At 35.5% G+C, this 25,062-nt stretch overlaps 1 protein-coding gene across 11 annotated transcripts in view; it reads right to left on the reverse strand.

Annotated features, from left to right (window-relative positions):
* The window catches only part of PCDH15 (protocadherin related 15), a 781,066-nt gene that overhangs the window by 129,494 nt on the left and 626,510 nt on the right, over nt 1–25,062 (reverse strand). For all 11 annotated transcript variants that reach the window (XM_027770259.1, XM_006144390.1, XM_006144387.1 and 8 more), the window contains 2 exons: nt 8,169–8,278; nt 6,938–7,078 (listed from right to left, as the gene is read on the reverse strand). In XM_027770259.1, coding sequence (XP_027626060.1) covers nt 6,938–7,078; nt 8,169–8,278 — 251 coding nt within the window. The remainder of the gene's footprint in view (nt 1–6,937; nt 7,079–8,168; nt 8,279–25,062) is intronic.

Raw genomic sequence — 25,062 nt, forward strand, 5'->3', positions numbered from 1 at the left:
GGGACCAGCAGTTAGTCTAATGGCTATGTCGCTGGACTCCCACGTAGTTGACCATGGTTCGAATCCCGGACCCGGTGGCTTAAACTCACGCCGGGTGCGTGTGCATGCGTGCCCAAGATCCCAAGAGGAGAATGGAGGAGTAGGGATTGCAGCATGGCCATCCCCCCTGGGGGGTGATTTCTTGCTTTCTATCTCTCTGTCTGTCTGTCTGTCTGGCGAGCGCACATGCCCTATAGCAAAAACCTCTCCAAAAAGAGAAAGAAAAAAAAAAAGAAAAGAAAAGGAAAAATTGGAATGAAAATCCATAAAGTAAAAGACACCACTGAGCGCCATAATAGTTCTAAAAAAGATAAAAAGAAGACATTTTAAAAAATATGTTTAGTTTCATAATATTTCAAAGCAAACTAAACTTATGCCTAAGGAAAAAAAAAAGACACTATTGAAAGATAAACAGACAGGTCTAGACTGCCTGGCACAGTGCTTATGTACTCTGCATAGAAAACCAGATCCCACACGTCCAAGCACAGTTTGAGAGGACTTGGCCCTCAAAGCTTCAAAATCACACCAGTCATGTTTGGTTCCATGTTAGTGTCCTGAGAGGATGGAGAAAGATGTATTGCATTGTGGCCATGCCCCACCAAGAATTGCTTTCTCCCTCTCTGGAGAGTCTACACACCGTCTGGCAAAAGAAAGATGGAAGCAAGCAAGGAAGGAAGGAAGGAAGGAAAGAAGGAAAGAAGGGAAGAAAGAACAAACAATATATATCAAAATTAGAAAGACTTTGAAATGCAATGTCAAGAGAAAAATGGAATTTGAAAAACAAATATGAGTAAGCAGAATATTTAGAAACAAAATGTAATTCCAGAAAGGAAGACATGAGAGATTAAGAAAAGCTTTAATGATTATGAAAATAAAGGTCTAAACTAGCCAGGCAGCATGTGACTGGGGTGGCTGGATCATGGCTGACTATGTGGTTTGAGTCCTAGACCTGATAGCTTGGAAAACATGTCAAGCATGTGTACAAGCATACCCCAAATTCCAAGAGGAGAATGAAAGAGAAGGGATTGTAGTGTGGTCATTCCCTCTAGAGGGGACACACTCTCATTTTACCTCTTGCTCTCTTTCTTTCCCTAAAAAAAATGGTGAGCACTCACACTATTAAAAATTAAAAAAAAATTAAAAAAGAAGAAAAAAAAGAACAATAGAACATCAAATGGAGGGAATTTTTAAAAATCTAAGAGAAATTAAGAAAGATATTAAAGGGATTAGAGAGGAAGTGGTAGAAAAGATGTGAGAAGTTTCATCACTTGGATAATAGGAGTCTCCTAGGATGAAAACCAAATTAATAAAACACTAAATAAATAAATAAGCAAAGACTAGACTTCAAGGAAACTTTACCAACAATAATAATAATAATAATAATAATAATAATAATAATAATAATAATGAACATATTTATAGGTTGAGCATTTCTTTTCCAAAATGCTTGGGACCAGAAGTGTTTCAGATTTGGGAGTTTTTGGTTTTGGAATATTTGCGTATGCATAATGAGATATCTTAAGGAAGGGACTCAAGTCAAAACATAACATTTATTTATGTTTAATATACACCTTATGAACATAACCTGAAGCTAATTTTATATAATATCTGTGTGTTGCAATGTTCTGACTACAACCCATCACTTGAGGTCAGGTGTCAGGTTTTGCTACTGGTAAAGTTATATCACCATTCTAAAAGTTTCAGATCTTGGAGCATTTCAGATTATGGGTTTTTTAGTTAGATATTTTCCCATTGATACTTATATGCACAAATGACCCAGAATAGACAATATGGAAAATTACACTAATAAAAATATATTGGACTTTAAAAGACAAAAATAAATTCTCTAGAAATTCAGGAGGAAGTAAACTTCATGGAATAATAAAATGAAGTACAATATTTACTTTAAAGAAAAAAAAATTCCTAGAATCAAGTCTTTTGTATCAAGCCAAACTAGACTTTAATGATGCAGGACTCATGTAGGCTTTTATTAATGGGTAAGAACATAAGAAATTGTTTCTATAATCTTACTTGGAGCAACCTTCTAGACAACAGGATACAGATATCTAAATGACTGACTGTATCATTGGTATGAACAGGGATAAAGCAATAAAGTAACCCCCCTTTTTGGCAAGAAACACATTCCAAGTCTGCCAGCAGATATGTGAATGCGCAAAAGGTATAGATATAGATATACCATGTTCATTTGGTCTGAGAACACAAGCTACTGAGTGACTAATGTGTGGATGGAATAAACTGCCTGGATACACTGGACCAAGGTATAATGCATGACTTCAGTGAGACAGAACTGGACAGTGATATTCCATCATGGTACTTAAAATGACACACAATTTTAAACATAAGAGTTGTTTATTTCTTGAATTTTCCACTTAATAATTTTGGATTGTGTTTGACAACGGGTAACTAAAATCATGGAGAACAAAACTGCTACACTTCCAATGAGATGTGTGGGAAAACAAAAGGAATGAGGCAGAAGCACTGTTCACAGTAGGAAATATATGAACAATAGGAAAAAAAAAAAAAAAGGGAGGCTAAGTATATTCTGTAAAGCAAATTTTAAGAACAAGGGTGGGCAATCTATGGTCAAAGGCACTCCCCAGACTGTTTTAGTAAAGAAAGCTTTATTGGAGCTTTTTGTTTGTTTATTTACAATTGCCTTTTCTTGTCTTTAAGCTACAAAGGTTAAGGAGTTGCAAAGGGAGACCACAAGGCCCTAAACCCCCAAATATTTGTTATCTCTGGTGGCCTCATGTGGAGTATAGTAGTAAATCAACTCAGTTTTCTGAAGACCAGTAGCCAAAGGAAATTAATTAAAATATTATTTTTCTGCTTTTAATAGAGGAGTTGAACTTCAGCATAACCAAATAGTTGATATAGAGATAGATTTCTCTCTTTTTTTTTTTTTTTTTGGAGAGGTTTTAGCTATAGGGTGCATGCGCTCATCAGAAAGACAGAGAGAGACAGACAGACAGAAAGTGAGAAATCACCCCCCAGGAGGGATGGCCAGGCTGCAATCCCTTCTCCTCCATTTCCTCTCAGGATCTTGGGCACACATGCATGCACACACACACACACACACACACACACACACGGTGTGAGTTTAAGCCTCCAGGTCCAGGACTTGAACCGTGGATGACTACGTGAGAGTCCAGCAACATAGCCATTACACCAACTGCTGGTCCTGAGACATATTTCTCTTTACTGAAATATTTTTACTAACAACTATAGAAGAAATGAAGGGAAGGAATTACCAAATCTAGGAAATGACTATTAGCAGCTACTGTCATCACAAAAAGAGTCCATGGGACTTGAAGTCTAAGGAAGGAGTGAATATCACCAAATATTTATTTGTTTAAAACAAAAACAAAGACACCCTGGATCTGACCAAGTCTCCATACCTAACCACTGATGTACTTGAAATAAAAGAAACAGAGAAAAATATCTGATATGACCCCTTCAAGATGCAGTCTTCAAAATTCTGGCCTCAGAATTCTGGTTTCTTATATGCAGGTGAATAAAAAGGATAGTGGTAGTGCTATACATTTAAAAGAACTGTCAAACTATTACAATGATAGACCTTACTCGGATTCTGATGTAAATAAACATTTAAAATGAAAATTGATTGAATATATGCTGATATTGAACAATTTTTTGCTAATTTTGAGGGAAGCAATAATAGTACTTTAATTAAATTTTAGGAGTCCTTATTTAGGAGATGTATATTGAAATATTTATAAATGGAATGTTGTGCCTCTGACCTGCTTCAAAATAATGGAGTGGGGAATAGTTGAGGGTGTTAGCTAAGCAGGACACTTAATGTAAATCTGAATTGTTTTGCAGGGACAACACATTCTAATAAGAGACCTGTAGCTACAATCCTGCTAGAACCAGTTAGCAACAGATACTAAACTCAAGACTCCAACCTTTGCTGAATTTTGCTGAACTTTGCTCATTATAATACTAATATCTCCACTCCTTCTGGAGCTAAAGCTTCATGCATAGAATGTGGGACATATGAGGAAACATGTCTTGCTTCTGAGCATGTGTTTAAAAGATGCAGCTTCTATATGCTGTGATCTTACCTGCTAGATTCTGGACCCTAAAATAACCCTGACTCTTTACACTTTGGGGAGACACACATCCTTTGGGAACTCTCTCTGGTGTCCCCCTTACTTGTATAAGTAATAAATCCTTCCTATCCAGACAAATGGTCTTGCTTGCAGTATTGGCTCATGCTCCAGAGGGGCAGATCCATTGGTCCTGGTAACAGGGATATAGGTTAAAGATTATTTCCTAAGACATGATAATGTTAAGGGGGCTAGTTGATACATGGAAGTTCATTGTAATAGCTTCTGTGTTGTTTATATGTTTGAAATGTTCCATACAAAAAGGTTAAGACGTTTTAATTATTTTCAGTGCTAAATTTTAAAATAAGCTTTAATGTTTTTTAATTATTAATCTGCTAGTAAATATTAAATTCAGTTATTAAATAGTTACAAAATTTACTTCAAGAATAATTTTATTAACAATGCTTGATAAAGAAACCACAATAAAATACTTCTTCAATGAATTAAGCTTTTTATTTTTATTATCTTTATTTATATGAAATGTGGTAGAGCTAATGACCATGGGGCAACTAATTCTGAAGCAGGGATGAACCTTTAGACAACTAATTAATTAACCTCAATTTACATAATGATATTATTTGCATAGCTAATGGATTGTGGATTGGTTATAAGCCATTAACGGTTATTAATAAATTACACTGTGTTTGAAATACAGGAGTTTGTATTTCAAACTTAAGAGGCAAAGGCCAGTAATGAAATGTTATTAACAATATCCAAAGCGTCGACCATTAAAGTAACATTTACTTTTAGACGTCATGCATTTCTGAGTGGGTAATTCATGAAACTGTTCATTGTTTTCACCTCTGCACCCATGCTGGGGCACATTCTAGTATACATATACGCATTAGGTAAACTCGTATTAGCCTTAAATTTACATTTAAATTAGAGTAATGGAATCTAGTTATCTATATTTATGTATGAAAACTTAATGCACTTCTATTCCTAGTAATCATGGGTATTTCTTGAGAAAAATCAAGCTCTATAATCTAAATTTTTGGCAAAATTTTCTAAAGCTAACTGTTCATATACTTCAAATGAAGATGACAACTGTAATTTTCAATTAAATCTTTCCCTTTTCTGTGTATCTACAATAAGATAGATTATGTTATTTAATTTATGGCTAAGTATAACTTTTTTTTTTTGAGAGAGATTTTCACTATAGGGCACGTGCGCTCACCAGACAGACAGAGACATAGAGACAGAAAGCGAGAAATCACCCCCCAGGGGGGATGGTCATGCCACAATCCCTTCTCCTCCATTCTCCTTTCGGGATCTTGGGCACATACACACACACACCCGGCGTGAGTTTTAAGTCACCGGGTCCGGGACACGAACTGCGGTTGACTACGTGGGAGTCCAGCGACATAGCCATTACGCTAACTGCTGGTTCCCTGTTATAACTTTTTGATTTCCCTTAGCCAATTCAATTCATGATTTGAAGTATCCACTATATTTTTAAAAAGATAACTGCCCTCAGTTTAAAGAACTGGTCTCCTATTTTTACACAATTTAATTATGCAAGTGATGCACAATCATAGAAGGTGATTTAATTCCTATTATTTCAAAGATAAATTGAAATAACCAGGCATATAACCTGGTTTTTCAGATGATTTGGTTGTGCCTTAATAAGCAACTGTGTTGCCCTCTGGATTAGTTCCATGAGTTTTGCAATAAGCAAAGACAAGTGACTTATTTTTATGATCATCAATTGCTGAAGAGATACAGGAAATGTAATGCTAAAATGAGTCTTCTGCCGTTTTCTCGCACTGCGTGGACTCTCTCATTCTAGCTTTATTCTGTCTTCCTTCTTCTTCTTTCCCCTTCTAGAGAAGCTGATTGATGGAGCACCATGATAGGATGTCTAGGAATGACCTCAAGGTACAAGGTGAATGTTGCAGATCCTGTTTCCCAATTCCCACACTATCAGGCCCTCTGTTCTACTAACTGCTAAATTAAATCTGGTTTTCCTAGTTTGTGAAAGGTGGTTACAAAAGGATGGATTGCTAAATTGTAGAAGTATTACCTCATTGGATGGAATGGAGTAACATTTATCTCATGATCGGAAGCATCTTTTAGAATCTACCATCCTCTTCACAAATTGGCTTTTGCTTGCCACTCTATGTGGTAAACTATATTATGCTGAAAAGTTCAAGAACAATATTGATCCTATAAAATGTGGGCTTAAATCTGACTCTTGTTTGCTGTCATTTTTTTAATCACTTAACCTTTTCTTATCTCGTTTTTTGTAAACTGCCTAAGTAATTCTCATCTCACAGAAATATACATGAAATAAATATGCTATATATAAATTACGGTAAATGTTAGTCATTTACTTGAAAAGACACTTTTCTGCTCTAAGAAAATACATGAATACAAGAAGCTACACAACTGAGACAAAGTCTAGCGGTCATATATTCATTAACAATATACATTTCAGAAAGTTACCCAGTGCCTTGCAATGGGATTAAAACAAAAATTTCTTATTTTAGACATATATAAATATGGCACTTTAAAAACTACTGTATACCATGTTTGAAAATAGTGTAATATTGCCTTGACATTTGGGAATGTGAGATCATTCTGTGCACTGTCGTATATCACTTGTTAAAGTAGATGAACAGTCATCTCCAAGAATTAATGACCTTCCTATGTTATCCACTGAGAACTTTATTTTATTCATATGTATTTCACTTCAACATGAGCTAGAATGCTATGAAATTCTTATAAAACCTTGAAGAAATACAACTTACTTTTTGAAGGGACTCGGAGATTGGCCAGGACCACTTCCAGGGAATCTGCCTGGACTCGAAGTACATAGCTTGTCCTCGTCTCATAATCTAGAGGTGCGTTCACAAAGATCGCTCCAGTGACGTTATTAATCCCAAACGTATCTAGAATTTAAAAGACAATTATTTGGCTCATTTTCTTCACACTATAAGAAAAAGGTTCTTTTTATAAAGGCACTGTGGTTTTAAAAACACTCAGAATAAAACAGAAGAGTAGTACTAAAGGGACAAAATGCTCACTTTTAGAAAATCTGTCTCTCGAAATTATTAACATATTACCAGTTTTTTCTTAAATGCTGCTTTGGAATTCTATTTTTGTTTTGTTTTGAGATTTTTCCTATAAATTAATGTTTCTGTGGTCAATTACATCTGGAGAGAACTGAATAATAAATCACTTACCATAGATTCAGATCGTTTTCTACCAAACTATAGTCTTTCAGGGGTTATGTTTTCTTTTTTTTTTTTTTTTTTTTTTTTTTTTTTTTTTTTTAGTTATTTTTTCCATAAGGGTTTACGCTTTCACTCAAGAGAGACAGAGAGAAAAAGAGAGTAAGAAATCACTCTCTTGCAGGGTGAGGCTGACCACACTGCAATCCCTTCTCTATTCTCCTCTCGGGGTTTTGGGCATGCACATGCATGCACCCAGCATGTTTCCCAAGCCACTGGATCTGAGACTCAAACCCTGGAGTCAGCCACGAGGGAGCCAGTGCCTTAATCACCATACCACCTGCTTGTCCCAGAAGTTCCATTTTGAAGAAGTCCATTTAATTTTGTTTAACCAAGTATTTTCTGATCTTACTGGATTATTATATTCTTCACAAGTTAATGCATATTATCTCCTAGATCTATTCTATTAAGAGCACTTTAGAGAATTTAATATGTTGGCTATATTAAAAAATATTTATTATGCTAAATATCTGAAAATGATTTGCTTTGATGTCTCTATTTTATAAACACCTTAGTAAACATGTACATATATTTTGAGTGAAAAGCAAGAGACCAATGGATAAAGTTTATGATACCCTACTACTTTATTTCATTATTTAACCATTCTCCATATCCTTTCTTCACTTTATTTTTCTCCATAGAATTTATCACTGCTAATAATATAATATGTTTATCTGGATTTTTTTTTAAGTTGCCAAATCTACGGTTATTGGTGTGTGGTGAAAACACAAACTAAAAATCTACTCACCTTCTTCATTTCCCGAAACAATGGAATACACAATACTCTGATTGATGGCTGCAGCAGAAATGACTCCAACCAGGGTTCCTCTGCTTGCAAGTTCGCTTACTGGAGGAGGCCTGCAGGTTAGAGAAGATTGCTTCTTTATTTTTTTAAGATTGCATTTAAGGCAGCATTAAGTTCACAGAAAAACTGAGAGGAAGAGGAAGGAGAGCTTTCCCAAATACTCCCTGCCCCCACACCTCCATGGCCGTCTGTACTGCCAGCTTCTCCCACCGCAGAGGTACATTTATGACAACTGGTGAGCCGACCTTGACGAGACTCCAGCTCCAGCCTACAACTGATCAAAACTTTGTGCATAGGCTATGCAGTGGCCCTGGGGTAACACAACACTGAGATGCTGAGCCCACATGGGAAGGTCCTGAGTTTGCATCTCCAGGCCTCCTTGTGAGGCCATGCCTGGACCTAGGTTTCCTGAAGCTGAGAGTGGTTCAAGATGTGACTTGTTGGGGGTAACTCTCTCTCTCCCCTTACGGAAAAAATAAGGACAAAACTGAAAAAACAAACAAAACACTAACCTCATACAATACTATGAAACAGAGGACATAGATCACCTAAGTCCAGATTTTTTTTTTTTTTAGGGTAATTTTTGCATGTGATTTCTCTTTATCTCTCTAGAGCGCATGTGCTTGCTGGAGAGACAGAGACAGAAAGACAGAAAGTGAAAAATCACCCCCCCTCAGAGGGGGCTGGCTATGCTGCAATCCCTTCTCCATTCTCTTGGGATCTTGGGCATGTACACACACGTGCCCAGCATAAGTTTAAGCTACTGGGTCTGGGACTCAAACCGTAGTTGACTACATGGGTGTCCAGAAACCTAACCATTATGACATCTGCTGGTCCCAACCTATGCCTAGATTTCTAATCTATACAAACTTCAGGGTGCTAAGTGTGTAGTTTTAACTCATTAAGTGTGTGATAACATTATTATGCTGCAATAGATAACTAACATACGTGACATGAATATTAGTGTAATAAATTGTTAACTTATGAAAAACTGAATTATGTACTACTTGTTAGAAAGTTTGATATGAAGGGCCAGCAGATGGCCTAATGGTTATGTCACTGGACTCTCACGTAGTCGACCGTGGTTCGAGTCCCAGACCTGGTGGCTTAAACTCACGCTGGGCACATATGCATGCATGCCCAAGATCCCAAGAGGAGAAAGGATGAGAAGCGATTTCTTGCTTTCTGTCTCTGTCTCTTCCGTGAGCGCATGTAACCTATAGAAAAACAAAAAAGAAGGAAACTTTGATATGAGAAAATATCTATTAATTACATTCTAGGATCATTTTCAAACATTGCTTAAATTGTTTACATACCTAGTCACTACATGACATAAGAGCTAGTCACCACATTCGATAAAAACTACATTTTAAATTTTCCATAATTAATCTCTTTCTTAATCCTAATAAAGTTTAGAAATATGATATCTACAACTAATACAACTTTAGCTTTAATATCAGAAAAATTTCATCTTTTATTTATCTATTTTTTTAAAGGTTTTTGCTATAGGGTATATGCACTTAAATGAAAAGAGACAGAGAGGGAGAGAAAGAGAAAGAGAGAGAGAAATCAACCCCACCAGGGAATGGCCACGCTATAATACCTTCTTCTCCATTCTCCTGGGATTTGGGTCACACATGCACTCACAATCAGAGTGATTTTCAAGCCTCCAGGTCTGCAGCCCAAACTGCAGTTGACCATGTGGGAATCCAGCACCTTACCACCACACCACCTGCGGGTCTAACCATCTCTTATTTCAAATATTAAAAATAACATTTGGCGCACAGTTTTGCTACCTCACTTGCACAATCAGGATAAAAATAATTAATACTGGAAACAGTAACTGGTATAATTTAAGGAGTTTAACCCCTATGCACACCGCTAAAAGTGTATAAAATCTATTTGTTAGTAAGTGTTTGAAACAGATTTATCTGTAGGCAAAATATTTCCACATTAAACTTTATTTTCATTGTTCTGGCACACTTCTTTCTATCAGAATCCAAACATACTATAAAAATGCAAATTTCTCCTGGCTAGAATAAAATGAACCTCTATGATAACGAGCATTTGATTATGAAAACCTTGATGCTTTTCTATTTATTGCAAGGCAGGACCTCTTTTATTACCATGTTATGCCCTGAAAACTACAAGTGACATGATTAGGGCAAATGACATACCCTCTTTGGAGTCACATGTATTTTGAATATCAAATAAAGGAGTTGGTATCAATCAGGATTCCTAACGCCAGACGGACAGAGAAGGGAGAAACATAACTAAATTGAATAAAGTGAGTTCGGTATTATTTAAGAAGGATGACTCTGTATTATGTACATTCAGTGTGATTTTTCAATTGATAATGAAAATTTAAATGTTTATGTGAATTCTATGAAATTTTTACATTTCAGAAAAGAGTAAAAATGTATTTTCTGAAGTACTCGATGACTAGATTTGATTTATAGGCTGACAGCTTATGATTTTTAGAGTAGAAACACTCTCTCTTCTGTATTTCCCAGTTCTACTATTCTGAGTCTGATGCAATATGATTTATAATTCCCTCTTTACTTTCTGTTGAGCACAATAAAAATCTGTTGCTTCATTTCAGAAGCAATTAATTATCGTCGAAGAAAGAATGTCTCGGAAGACCTTGAAAGTTAAAAAAAGACAAATGTTTTCTTTCACTATTAATTTATATACTTGTAATCTATCAACTTGTAGTAAATAATGTATCATTATCACTCTTTTAACTTTCAACACTGAACTCAAACAGTTGTTTGTTGAGTGTCTGAAATTAAGAAATTCTACTTCATTTTTTATGTGTGTATTCACAAATTTTTAAAATGTTCATTTTTATAAAGCAAGAATTACAGAATATTTTTTCCCACGGAAGAATTTATATCTTTGTTTGTTAAATGTTTCCTTCCTCTCCCCCACCATGCCCAGCCACCCTCTCCCATTCACCTACTTAAAGAATTCTACTTTTTTTGTTTTTAAGAGGTTTTTCTGCTATAGGGCATGTGTAGTAGCCAGAAAGACAGAGAGAGACAGAAAGACAGAAAGTGAGAAATCACCCCTCATGAGGGATGGCCACACCACAATCCTTCTCCTTCATTCTCCTCTTGGGATCTTGGGCACATGCACATATGTGAGTTTAAGCCACCGTGTCATGGACTCGAACCACAGCCAACTACATGGGAGTGCAGTGACATGGCCATTACACCATCTGCTAGTCCCAAGAATTCTATTTTTCAAAGGTAAATTTACTGCTAATATAATCAACAAAAACATTTTTCTTTTTCCTTTTTTATAAATTTGCCAGAGGGCATGTGTGCTTGCAGAAGATGAGGGGAGGGAGAGAAGGAAAGTGAGAAAACTCTCTCCATGGGGAATGCTCGTGCCCACCCTGCCTTTTCCGCCCTTTCTTCCCTCTGTTCAGGATTTTGGGCACACGCAGAAAATCTTGGTATGTGTCTTAAGCTGCCAGGCTCAGTTCTTAAGCCATGGGGATCAGCCATGTTGGATCCACTTGTCTCATCTCCAGGCTAAAGAACTTTTAAAATAAAGGGAACAGGCCTGGTCCCATGGCTTACTGATTAAGAGAGTCTGATCCCATATGGTTAACCAAAGTTGAGTCCCAGCCCTTTCGGCTTGAATACACACTGTGCATGTGTGTGTGTGTGTGTGTGTGTGTGTGTATGTTTGCCCCAAATTCCAACAGGATGGAGAAATGGAGAAGGGATTGTGGCATGGAAGAAAGAAAGAAAAAAGAAAGAAAAAGAAAGAAAGAAAGAAAGAAAGAAAGAAAGAAAGAAAGAAAGAAAGAAAGAAAGAAAGAAAGAAAGAAAGAAAGAAAGAAAGAAAGAAAGGAAGGAAGGAAGGAAGGAAGGAAGGAAGGAAGGAAGGAAGGAAGGAAGGAAGAAAGAAAGAAAGAAAGAAAAAGAAAGGAAGGAAGAAGGAAAGAAGAAAAAGAAATGAACATTTGAAACAGAGCGCATGCAGTAATCCAACTATTCACCTTTGCGAATGAAGCTTAAAGTCAAGATACCAACTGGATTTTCCTTTCCCCACAAGGATTGCTAAAGCCATATTGAAAGAAATGGCTATCTCTTTAAGGGATATGGATATCAAACCCTGGAGAGACTAAGGGTGTCCCATTTTAGTGATGTCCTTTAGGAAGAGCCTCCAAGGAAAGTCCTTTCACAAAGCTGGACCTGACTTGGGTTTCTTGGCTATGTGGCCTGGCATAGCTCTGACAGCAGCATGGGTTCTTATTTACTTCCCGAGGGCAACATTTTGGATTTTATTGTCCATTTTAAACAAAATCCACATGTTTTGATGAAAATTTCCTAATAGCAGAGGCATGATGATCACATTGCTGGATTCCCATGTAGTCAACTCTGATTCGAGTCCCAGATACAGCAATCTAAACTCACACTGGGCACAGGTGCATATGTGCCCAAAATCCCGAGAGGAGAATGGAGGAGAAGGGATTGCAGCATGGACATCCTCCCAGCGGGTGATTTCTCACTTTCTCTCTCTCTGTCTCTCTGGCAAGCACACACACTCTTAAGCAAACATCTCTCAAAAAAAAAAAAAAAACCCTAACACTTAAGTAGCTGTCTAAATAATATTTCAATGAAAGAGACCACAGTTATGATAGTGTCATCATTTGAGTGTGTCCCCATGCTGCCAAGTTCATGTGTTGAGATTTGGTGACAACTGGATTACAAGAGTAAAAACTTAATCAGACTACAGTGTTTAAAGGTGGGTATGAGGGAGGTTATAAAAGAAAGGTTCCAGGATTGACTCCCATGAGTTTATAAGGAGGCAAAATGAGCTAGAGAGACACCCTGCACTTGCTGTGTCTCACCTTCTGCCTTGTTACCTGCCATCAGGAAGAACCTCACCAATGTGGCCCCTGGACCTCCAACTGGGAGCTGGTAAACCTTCAGTCTATGTAAATTACCCAGACTCAGTGATTTTCTATTATTAGCAACAGAATGACCTAGAACAGACAGACATTAACTTTAAATTTTATTAACTCACTGATGCTACTTATTATTTGTATTATTCTTACCTACTTATATTTTACACATAAAACAACAGGATATTTTTTCAATTAATAGACCTTATTTTCTTTCTTTCTTAATAATGTTATTAAAATTAAAATAAAGATGCTTTCATAATGCCCATGAATTCTAGTATTTGTAGTTGCTTCCAGATGATGGTCCAAATTATAATATATATTATTATATTATCATATATATATTTGGACCATCATATACATGGTGGTCCACACACACACACACACAGACACACACATACATCTATTGTGCAACAAGGTGACTACAGGTGATAACCATGTATTGTATACTGGAAAATTGCTAAGAGAGTAGTTTTCAGTGTTCTTACCACAAATAATCAGTATGTGAGTTCATGCAAATTAGTATGTGAGGTAAGGCAAATTGTAATTAGTTGTATGTAGCCATTTAAATATATATATTTATAAATATATTTATATATATGGCTATTTGTGGTGAGAACACTGAAAATCTTCCCTTGTAGCAATTTTTCAGTATACAATATATGGTTATCAACTACTGCCACCTTGTTGTATAACATATCTCTTAAACTAATTCCTCTGGTCTAACTGAAATTTTGTATCCTTTGACCAATATTTTCCCCATGGTCCAACTGCCCCTTAATAATACCTATTCTAATCTCTACTTTTATGAGTTCAGCTTTTTTAGATTCCACACGTTAGATAATGCAATATTTGTATTTCTGTGCTTAGTACATTTTACTCCATGTAATGTTCTCCATGTTCATTGATGTTGTTGCACATAACAAGATCTCCTTTATTCGGGCTGAACAGTATTTTATTGTGTGTGTATACTACATTTTCTTTACTCATCCATTGATGGATACTTAGGTTGAGTCTATAACTTCAATATTAAGAATAATACTTCAATGAATGTGGAAGTACAGATAACTTTCTTGACTAATAATCCACTTAAAAATAGGCAAAAGAACTGAATAGATATTTCTCAAAATGATACATGGAAATGACCAATAGATACATGAAAAACATACTCAATATCACTAATCACAACAAAAAATGCAAGTTAACACTTACAATGGTTAGAGTAATTATTAATCAATCTGCTCCAAATATCTTGGCTGGGAGCAGTGAGTTTTGTCTCACTAGGCTCAGGCATTGGTAACACTGAAACTCAGAAGGCAGAGGGTGCAAGTTTGGACTCCTCATCCTGCTCTTGAAATAGTGATGATCTCTGCTCTCCTCCATGCCATGAGTCTCCCCTTGGGACTGGTTATTAGTGAACTCACTCACACTGACTAAAATGTTCCTAAATGTCCCTGTTCTTCACCTACTTATTCCTCTTCCCCAAATCTAAATCACCATGTTTTGTTTTTTTTTTTTTCTGCCTCTATATATTTGCTTTTTCCAGAATGTCATGTAGTTGGAAACACATATCTACAGTCTTTTTGGACTGGTTTCTTTCTTAGCCATGTGCACTTAAGGTTTCTATGTGATTTTTTGAGGCTTCCTACCACATTTCATTTTATTGCTGAATAATATCATAATATGGGAATGTACCATACACAGATGCATTTTAGAAAAATAAATTGATTGAAGTAGCTCCAAATCTGCTGTTTAGAAATAAACCTTTGCCGATAAAATACAAATCAGATCAGGTTAACTAGTTCATAATTTATGTGAAAATATTGAAAACAGAAGATTTCTTTTAAGCATACAAATTAATTCAGAGATATATTAACATTCCTATGTTTTGGAAAATATAGATTACAATAAGTCTCTTTTAAGTACAAATTTAACATATTTGAGTCATCTAATGACAATATAAAGATAATATAATTTTCAGCATCCAAATGTTATACCTAGTTTTTACAGTATAAATATAGATGAAACAATTATTCTACAATTTAAAACCTACTTTTATTACTGGGTTCAAGAAGTAACAATAAAAGTAAATGTTATAAGTGTCACAAAAAGCTCCTAATTATTTTAAATGCCATGCAGTTTAGGATATAAAGTGTTTGTAAATAGATGCTATAAAATTTCACTGAAATTCAATCTGGCTCTATTGCTTTCTTTCTGCTGAGAGACAAATCTAATTTATTTTGACATGTTTGAATTCAATATACTTGCAAATCAGTACCAATTAAAGAACTGTTTTTATATCTACTATAAGAGAATTTAATGAAAAATGGAGGAAAAAACACCCAGTGAAACTTCTATTATTTGTAACCTTGGAGTAATTGCATCGGGGTGATCTAATTTTACTTATTTAACTAAGAAAAACAGTTTGAAAAAGACATGAATCAGGAGGGAGACACCTGCTTTCCCAGAATTCTTAGGATATATTGTAGATAAGAAAATTAATAAAGAACTGAAGTATTAGACATTGGTTTTTACATCTTTTCCAAAGGTTGCTTATTACTAAGTTTTGCTTCTATTCCATGTCATAAAGTATTCTCATTTTGAAGATGTGAAAACTGAAGTAAAAATAGTTTCTCTTACTATTTGTGACCTCAGCTGCAATCTGTTTGTGTTTGCTCGTTTTCTCATTTATTTTATTGCTCTCATTAGTAACATGTATTCTAATCCCTCTTGGTCATTGGCTTTCAAACTTTAAATCCGTAAGAATCTGCTGGAGAAGAGCAGCATTGCTTACATTTCTTGATAGCGTGATAAAAATTCTTATTTAATAGGTCCATCAGGTCAGGTTAGGTTAGCATGGGCAAATGTTCCCCCGTGACAAAGATAGCAGCCATTTATAAATCATGGAGCTGAAAATAATAGATTTCTCTGCCCATTGTCTACCTCTTTCTTCCTTTCCTCATCAGTCCACTCAGACTACAGCAACGGAAGTCCTTTCAACAAACTAGACTTAAACTAAGATGGCCTCTTCTGATTCTAATAGTCTTGAGTTTGAAGTCCAGCTCTGCTACTTATTAGTTATGTGACTTTGGTAATAACGCTTAGCTTCTCAACCTTATTTCTTTAGTTATAAAATGGGGGGATTATGAACTTGCTTTACTTCTGATATTTTCATATTTTCTATGTGTATTAAAGAACATTATGTGTACAAAAAGCTTTCCTTATGCCTGACATATAGTAGTTGATTCATAAATTATGTCTATTATTATTTTATTAGCTCTTGTTTTGGAATTTAGCTTAAATTTTAAAATAATACATAAGTTTGAATGGTAGACAGAAGGAAAAACATTTGAATACTTTTCATAAGTACTATCTGATTCAGCTAATACTACACATGTCTTAAACACTCCAATTTCCTCATTCTAGTTCTCAAGCATATATCAATTTTACATCTGGAATGGTAATTACATTTTTTTTACTATTTTAAAGTTTTAAATCCATAGGTAATTTTTGCTTTCGTTCAAAAGCAACTAAGAAGGAGGAAGATTGGTATAGACAGGCTTGTTTCTGAAACGGAAAAACAATCACAATAGAATTTAAAACGTAACCATTTTAGGAATGGCATGAAGGTTACATCACTGGACTCTCACATGGCTGACCACGGTTCCAGTCCCAGATTTACTGGTTTCAAACTCATGCCAGATGTGTGTGCATGCATGCACAAAATCCCAAGAGATAAATGGAGGAGAAGGGATTGCAGCACAACCATCCTCCCCTAGGGAGTGATTTCTCATTTTCCATCTCACTCTCCCCAGTGAACGCATACACTCTAGCAAAAATCTCTCTAAGGAAAAAAAAAAAAAGTTATCGTTTTATTCATTGATGTTTACTCATTTATTCAATAAATACTTATTGAACACACACTATGTGCCTGAAGTCCAATAGTCAGTACAGATGCCAAGACCAGAAAGAGGAAACTGATCTTACATTCCGTAGAGGTTATAGTCTCAGGAAAACTACAGTTAAATAAAAAATTAACAGTAAAATCTGGTAGAGACAGTAATATCAGACCCCATGTTAGTGCAGTTGCAAACATGGCATGCCCCATTTACATTTTATTTTCCTGAATACCTACAAAGTAACTGTGAGTAGATCCAGGCAGCTGCGTTTTTGATGGACAGATGTAGGCCAGGCACAGTCATTCCTGGCTGACTGATCTACTTACCAAAAATAGACCAGAAAGCAGGTGCATATTCATACTTAGTAATGATTCAAAAAAGCTATTCTGTATTTACCTACATAGTAGTGGCCCTTTTCTCCTTATAGATTCATTTGTACATTTTGACTTTTCTAACTTTCAAAATAAGCTGTCAAGTGCCTTTGTTATTTCCTATTGCCTACTGAATAAACTAGCTTCTAAGTATGAAATAGCCATAAAAAGATGGTAAATCATAATAGCACCTTGAAATATATCCATGTGGTCACACGAATAACATTCAAAAGAAAAATAAAAGATAACTAGATTGAGCATCTGGTATTTTAATTCATTCTACACTAACAGTTAAATGTGGTAACTCAAAAATAACATAATAAAAATAGATATCCAAGTCTTGCTAGAACATCTGGAAAACAGAGGTAAGTCATTTTTTCATGTTATTAATACTCTAGAAAGATTGTGAATAATTAGAGAATGCTGTTTAGTGAGAGGGACACTTAAGACAGTACAGTAGACAGATTCATCAGGGCTTGGAAGAGTGGAGATACTTCATTCTCATTTATATTTTCACTAATAAAGTTTTAATTAATACATTATATCAAGATTTACTTTTTATTATCATCAGGATAACTATAAATAAAACCTTGCTTCTGCACTATCTCTGATTATTAGGCCAAAGAAAATAAAGCAATGAAAAAAATGGTTTTCTATTTTTCTTTAAATGTTTAAAAATTTGATATAATGAAACAACAAAGCATAACTGAAATAAAGAAGATATCACAATATATATCTGTCCTTAGATTGAACCTTCTGTAACTTTTTTTTATGTTTGATAGTTTTTGTCAAAAAATATGCCAAGATCTGCCTATCTGGTTGAAAATAAAAATAAAGAAAAAATAGTCTATGTGAAGCCTCCTTCATATTGGAATTCATTGTTTTAAATGTGAGAAGGTAGATGTTATAAAATTTAAAATAATATGTCACAACATGCTGAATAGATTTAAAATAAAGTATAATTTTTATGTCACCATGTATAGTGAGTTATTTTCCTTTAATGAAATATTTGCATAAAATATTTTACTTTTCTAACCTATCTGCTTTTCCACCTTTCCTAAAGATAAACGACTATTAGCATGGTGAGTGGATTAAAATAGATCAGATTTCCCTGCTATTCCTCCTTGCCAACCAGAGGGTATGTATTGTCCCTTCCCTTGTACCTAGGCTGTTCCTGCCTTTAGTTTAACCAATAGAATTAGATGAAAGGCACAGTGTCACTGCCTTTGAAGTGAAGCCTTGTACCCTGCTCTTACATATAGAAAAGCTGCTCTGAGTCTGAGTGTGAAGAATCCCAGCGTAGCCTCTTTGAGTGTGGAAAACCACATGAGTGGAAGCCCAGGCTACTCCTGTGTCTTCGGCTTCAGAAGGATGACCAGCTGAGATCAGTCCTGACACCTCACAGGATTGTCAAACAATACAAATTGTTTCTGTATTAGTCACTAAATTTTGGGGTAGGAAACAGACAGAATTGAGAACTGCCATACCAAAAACCGAAACATGAAATTTGTTTCAAGACAGGCAGTGGCTGGTAAGTGTGGAGTCTTTTAAGGGAGGCTGGAGGAAATAGGAATAAAGTTTTAGAAAAGGCTAAAAACTAAATTATTTGAGTGTAGAAAAGGATAACTTTTATAGCACAATTGGCAACATTGTCACCTGTAGCAATTTAGAAGAGCTGAACTCATGAACTGATATACTTGTAGATCTTGTTAAGAAAGTTTCCAGAGAGAATGTTGGAAGAATCTACTGGTTTTTCCTAGGTACACATGATAAAGCTCGAATAATAATAAAAAAAAGATAACTGTCTATAATTAGTCTGTCCCTGTGTTATTATTGTATTTTTTTTAGGTTTTTGCTACACAGTCTGTGCAGTCTCCAGAGAGAGAGAGAGAGAGAGACAGAGAGAGGGAAAGTGAGAAATAGCCCCCATGGCAGATGGCCATGTATAGTCCCCTATCCTCCGTTCTCCTCTTGGGATTTTGGACACACATGCACACATTATTCAACATTGATAGAGCAATTTCAACTTTTTTAAGTTTGCAATTGCCCGATCTACCTTTTTCTATCTATTGTTGTGCATGTGATTTTGATGTAAATATAGTGGTTAACAGTATCAAACCGTGTGTAGTAAGTTTATCAGAAATAAAATGCAGTATTAGAAGATGACGAAGTAAATAGCATGGCTATGACACCATAAGAGTAGAGATGAAGGACCTCATCATTTATAAATTGGTGGTAACAATGTCATGATTGTGAACCAACCTTTAAATCGTGCAAATTCTACTTCTAATAGAGACTCTTGGAGCACAGAGAGATCTTCTATGAAGAGCCTCTGCATATGTCACTTCCTGTTTAACACCAACCAATGTCATCAAGTATCTCTGTGGTAATGAACAGCCTCTAATACGGCTCATTAAGTTCTTTCATAATCTAGCTCTACCTGCTTCTCCAGACTCACCACCTTAGGACTCTAACTATATGCTATGTTTAATTGCCAATAAAATAAAATTAATGTATCCTATTTGTGTGTTTTCACTTAAACCATAATTTTTCATGAAGTAATGAAAGAAGAATGGAATATATAAAATCATACTCTATGAGAAAGCCTGTCCTAAATTCTTTTTTTTCTTTTACTCCTTAACTTATTTTTTAAATTTGCTACTGGGTACATGTTCACATGTAAGAAAGAGAAGAGGAAGAGAGAGAAAGAGTAAGAAAGCACTCCTTGGAAAGGGGTGGGGGACAAGGAGGGGTGACCATGCTGCTATCCCTTCTCCTCCATTCTCTTCTTGAGATTTTGGACACTCATGTACATGTGCCTGTTGTTTTTCCCAAGCTGCTGGGGCCAGGACTCAAACCACATAATCAGCCACAAGAGATCCAGTCATCCAGCCATCCTAACCACCACACCACATGGTTGGTCCATGCCTGCCCGCCCAAAATTCTAAACAGCAGATTTAAAGTGAACCGTTCAATCTTGATTCCTTTGTCACTGGAAAATAGACTTCACTCTGTTACAGGAGCAAATGCCAAATCATGCATAACCTTGAAGAGGTAAAAGAGAAATTAAACTCCACGTGGCAACAGAGAAAGTCTACAAAAGCTGTAGTGAACGGCTGTAAAACTTGTTCTTTCAATAGTTAAAAAACCAAAATCTATTATGTTCAAGGCAAGATTTTAATAGGTCCATAGAAAGAGGGGAAAGATTATCTTCAGGCAAAGTCAGCTCTCTTATTGGATAATAAATCTAAATTAAAATAGAAAACAACTTCAACAATCAAATGCTACTCTCTCCATGTGAGTTCACTTTGTATCATAGAAATAGTTTTCAGATAGCCTTTTTTCTGCTTTCATATTCTTTACAATGAAGACCAACGGTTTCTCCTACACTATAGTCCTTATTGATTAGAAATCTTTTTTTGAGTCACCAAGTTCAAACTTGTATGGTTTATATAAGAATGAAGGCAATGTCCCTTAATGTAATGTAATTTTAACCTTAGGACTCTAACTATATGCTATGTTTAATTGCCAATAAAATAAAATTAATGTATCCTATTTGTGTGTTTTCACTTAAACCATAATTTTTCATGAAGTAATGAAAGAAGAATGGAATATATAAAATCATACTCTATGAGAAAGCCTGTCCTAAATTCTTTTTTTTCTTTTACTCCTTAACTTATTTTTTAAATTTGCTACTGGGTACATGTTCACATGTAAGAAAGAGAAGAGAAAGAGAGAGAAAGAGTAAGAAAGCACTCCTTGGAAAGGGGTGGGGGACAAGGAGGGGTGACCATGCTGCTATCCCTTCTCCTCCATTCTCTTCTTGAGATTTTGGACACTCATGTACATGTGCCTGTTGTTTTTCCCAAGCTGCTGGGGCCAGGACTCAAACCACATAATCAGCCACAAGAGATCCAGTCATCCAGCCATCCTAACCACCACACCACATGGTTGGTCCATGCCTGCCCGCCCAAAATTCTAAACAGCAGATTTAAAGTGAACCGTTCAATCTTGATTCCTTTGTCACTGGAAAATAGACTTCACTCTGTTACAGGAGCAAATGCCAAATCATGCATAACCTTGAAGAGGTAAAAGAGAAATTAAACTCCACGTGGCAACAGAGAAAGTCTACAAAAGCTGTAGTGAACGGCTGTAAAACTTGTTCTTTCAATAGTTAAAAAACCAAAATCTATTATGTTCAAGGCAAGATTTTAATAGGTCCATAGAAAGAGGGGAAAGATTATCTTCAGGCAAAGTCAGCTCTCTTATTGGATAATAAATCTAAATTAAAATAGAAAACAACTTCAACAATCAAATGCTACTCTCTCCATGTGAGTTCACTTTGTATCATAGAAATAGTTTTCAGATAGCCTTTTTTCTGCTTTCATATTCTTTACAATGAAGACCAACGGTTTCTCCTACACTATAGTCCTTATTGATTAGAAATCTTTTTTTGAGTCACCAAGTTCAAACTTGTATGGTTTATATAAGAATGAAGGCAATGTCCCTTAATGTAATGTAATTTTAATTCTCTTGAATAATTAGATGTTAACTAGAACTGCTCATTATCATTTTCTTGGCCATTGTGATAACATTGTTTTCATTTTTCATAGTATTAAAAAAGGTACCTGCATTATGCATTATATTTTTTCTCTGTTTTTGCATAACAGGAGGTAGAGCATTAATTCTTTATTAAATACACCCTAATTTTAATAGTCAAGTAAAGTGTCTAGAAAAGCTTATTATAAAATTAATCCATATTAATTATCAAAATATCATTTTTTAATTAAATGGGGAAACTTAAAGATTACTTTTAAAGAGTACTTGAATATTTAAATAGTCAAATAGAATAGAAATTTCATATGTATAATTTTCTATCTGGATTTGATATATTATATTTGAATAAGTAGAAACTGAAAACATCTTACCTATTTTCTCTAGGGTTAGCAAAATATCAAGTTGCTCAAGAAGTTAACAAGATATCTTAAGAAAATATAATCTTTTTGTGTGTATACTAACATGAATTTTGAATTTCTGTTTTTGTGGAAATCATACTTTAAAATACATAAATCTTTTAAAATGAATACACATATTACAATAAATTATATAAATACCTAACAGTCAAGTTGATACATTTCCATTTTAAATCCATACCAGCTTCAGAGATACATTTCCATTTTAAATCCATACCAAATGTATATCTATATAGGTAGTCGCTTTCTCTGGAAAATTTGTAAATAATTGTTTTGGTAAATTTTTTGATAAATTGTATAAGATACTGCATTTCTCACTCAAAATCAATATTCACATTTGGACTCCATGATCTATTCCAGACATGTTGACCTTTCCATGATATTTACTTTTAAAACTGATGACAAGTGAATTCCAGTGTGTATAAGTCTTAGTCCATCATCCTGAGATGAAGGTCAAATGTCATTCTTCAGAATGTTAACTTATTTGACCTACAGGAGTCAATCTATTCTCAAGCAACACTATGTGTTTGACCTACTATTATGATTTTGATATTTCTGTGTGGATTAAATACAAGCCATATAAAATGAGTTTATGGATTATGGCAGTTTTGATATTATAAGCCAGACAGATAAATAGATAGGCAGATTTTTGTCTATAGTTCCTGGCTCATCAGTATTTGGTCTTGTGTTCTTGATTCCTGAAGCAGCTTCAGAGAAACTGCTTCAAAAACAAGAAAATGAAAGACAGTCTGACCTTCACCTGCTCTCTTTCACCTGCTCCTTCTCCTCCCCAATGCAGATCATAGAAGCTAGTTCTGAAGTGGGTTACGGAAGCTTTACCCTTACTCCATCTTTCTCATAATAAATAACAAGGCCCTCATTCCAGAGGAGTCCTGCTCCATACCCAGGAAGAAGGAATGCTACACCGGAAGGCCAAGAGGAACCTAAACAGAAAGACCTCAGTGAGTTTTCCTGCTCAGCCTATTAGCATTAGTCCCACCCTTTTGTCCAAATGTCAATGCAGCAAAGTATCATAAAAAACAAACAAACAAAAAAAAAAAACAAGAGGTCAGTGTTCAGTGAAGATTTAGACAGCTGAACATGTGGAGACTTGCAGGAAACTGAACAATAAATGCATCCATGTGCCAGGAGGGTGGGGCACACAACTTCATGGGGACTGAAGCTCGTGCACATGGGATCCTTTCAGACACTTCTGTATATATGTCTTCAGTGGACTCTGTTTCCTATAAAACATCCTTTATAGTACACCAGTAAATATAATAAAGTGTTCTGCTGATTTCTGTGAGCTGCTCTAGCAAAATAAACTCAAAAAGCAGGTGTGGAAATCTCAGTTTGTAGTTGGTCTGCATTTGGAAATTCTGGAGGCCCAGACTTGCAACTTGTGTCTCAGGTACAGGGCAGTCTCATGGGATTGAGCCTTAAGCCCGTGGGGATTGATACTACTCCCAGGTAGGCAGTGGACATCAGAAATGAAATAGAGGATTCCCAGCTGGTATCCACTGCAAAGTTGCTTGCTTCGTGGTGGGGAGATCTTCTCCCATATTTTGTGATCAAAGAAGTGATCTGTGTTGTGACATATTTTTCTGTTTTTCTATGCAAAAAATATGCAGCATAACTTTCCCAACAACCTAACAGTAGGAGAAATGATTTTGTTTTTCCTACTTATTAGTGAAAGTATTTTTCCATAAGATACAAACGGATATTTAAGAATCACTTATCAAGTATGGACATGTGGTTGCAATGGCAGTATGCCTTGCAGATCTTTAACTATGGGGAGCACAAGGCCCAAGGTCCTAGTCGCTCTGCTCTAAAATCTACTGCTATGTTTGTAGGAAGGACACAGTTTCTTTTTTCTTTTCTTCTTTTTTTTTTGGGGGGGGGACACATGTTCTAGGATCTGCTTTCAGTTAATGACTGAAAACAGCAGAGACACTTAGGCAGGTCCCTTCATGGAAGACACAGGTCTTTTCTGACAGGTAACTATGGTAAGGAGATTGTCCAACTGTCTAGCGGAACCATACTTAAACGACACAGTAGTTACTTCAATGACAGTAGCTTAGCATGTTTCTACTCGACCTTTCTTCCTCCTCTTCACTGGATTCAGAATGCATTTTGGTCTGAAGGGTCTCCCAGCCTTGTCCTGCTTCTTTCTCAATTTTCTAACACAAGTATTTCCTTAATAAAATCCTTGCTTGTTAAATTACATCTTGGTGTCTTATTGTTGGAGGACCTAAACTAACATAAGCCATTTAAGGGAATGACATTTAAAAAGACTTAGCATTTTGAAAGACATAAGATAAATTCAACTAAAATATTGTTGATTTTCTTGTAGACTTTGTTATCTGGTTGTAAGAATTTGTGTCCTGTCTTGAGATATGGATAGGTTCATGCACCTATCATGTGAACAGAATCCTAACCTGTTTCTTGGCTTATGCAAAGTTCCTTAGCATGTCTTTGATTTAAGTTAAAACTGGTTTCCTTAATAGTACCAAGTGAACTTGCTACTGAAAGTAATTAGATAATGAATTGTGTGATCAATACAATGTGGGAGGGAAAGGAATGGAAGACAACGGTAGACACCAGGGATAGTGTGAGAAGAGGGTGGGAAAGGACAAAGGGCTAGAAATAGGGGGTAAAAAAAATTCTAGAAAC

Source organism: Tupaia chinensis, unplaced genomic scaffold, assembly GCF_000334495.1.
Source record: "Tupaia chinensis unplaced genomic scaffold, TupChi_1.0 Scaffold000118_1, whole genome shotgun sequence".
In the NCBI taxonomy this organism is placed as follows: Eukaryota; Metazoa; Chordata; class Mammalia; order Scandentia; family Tupaiidae; genus Tupaia; species Tupaia belangeri.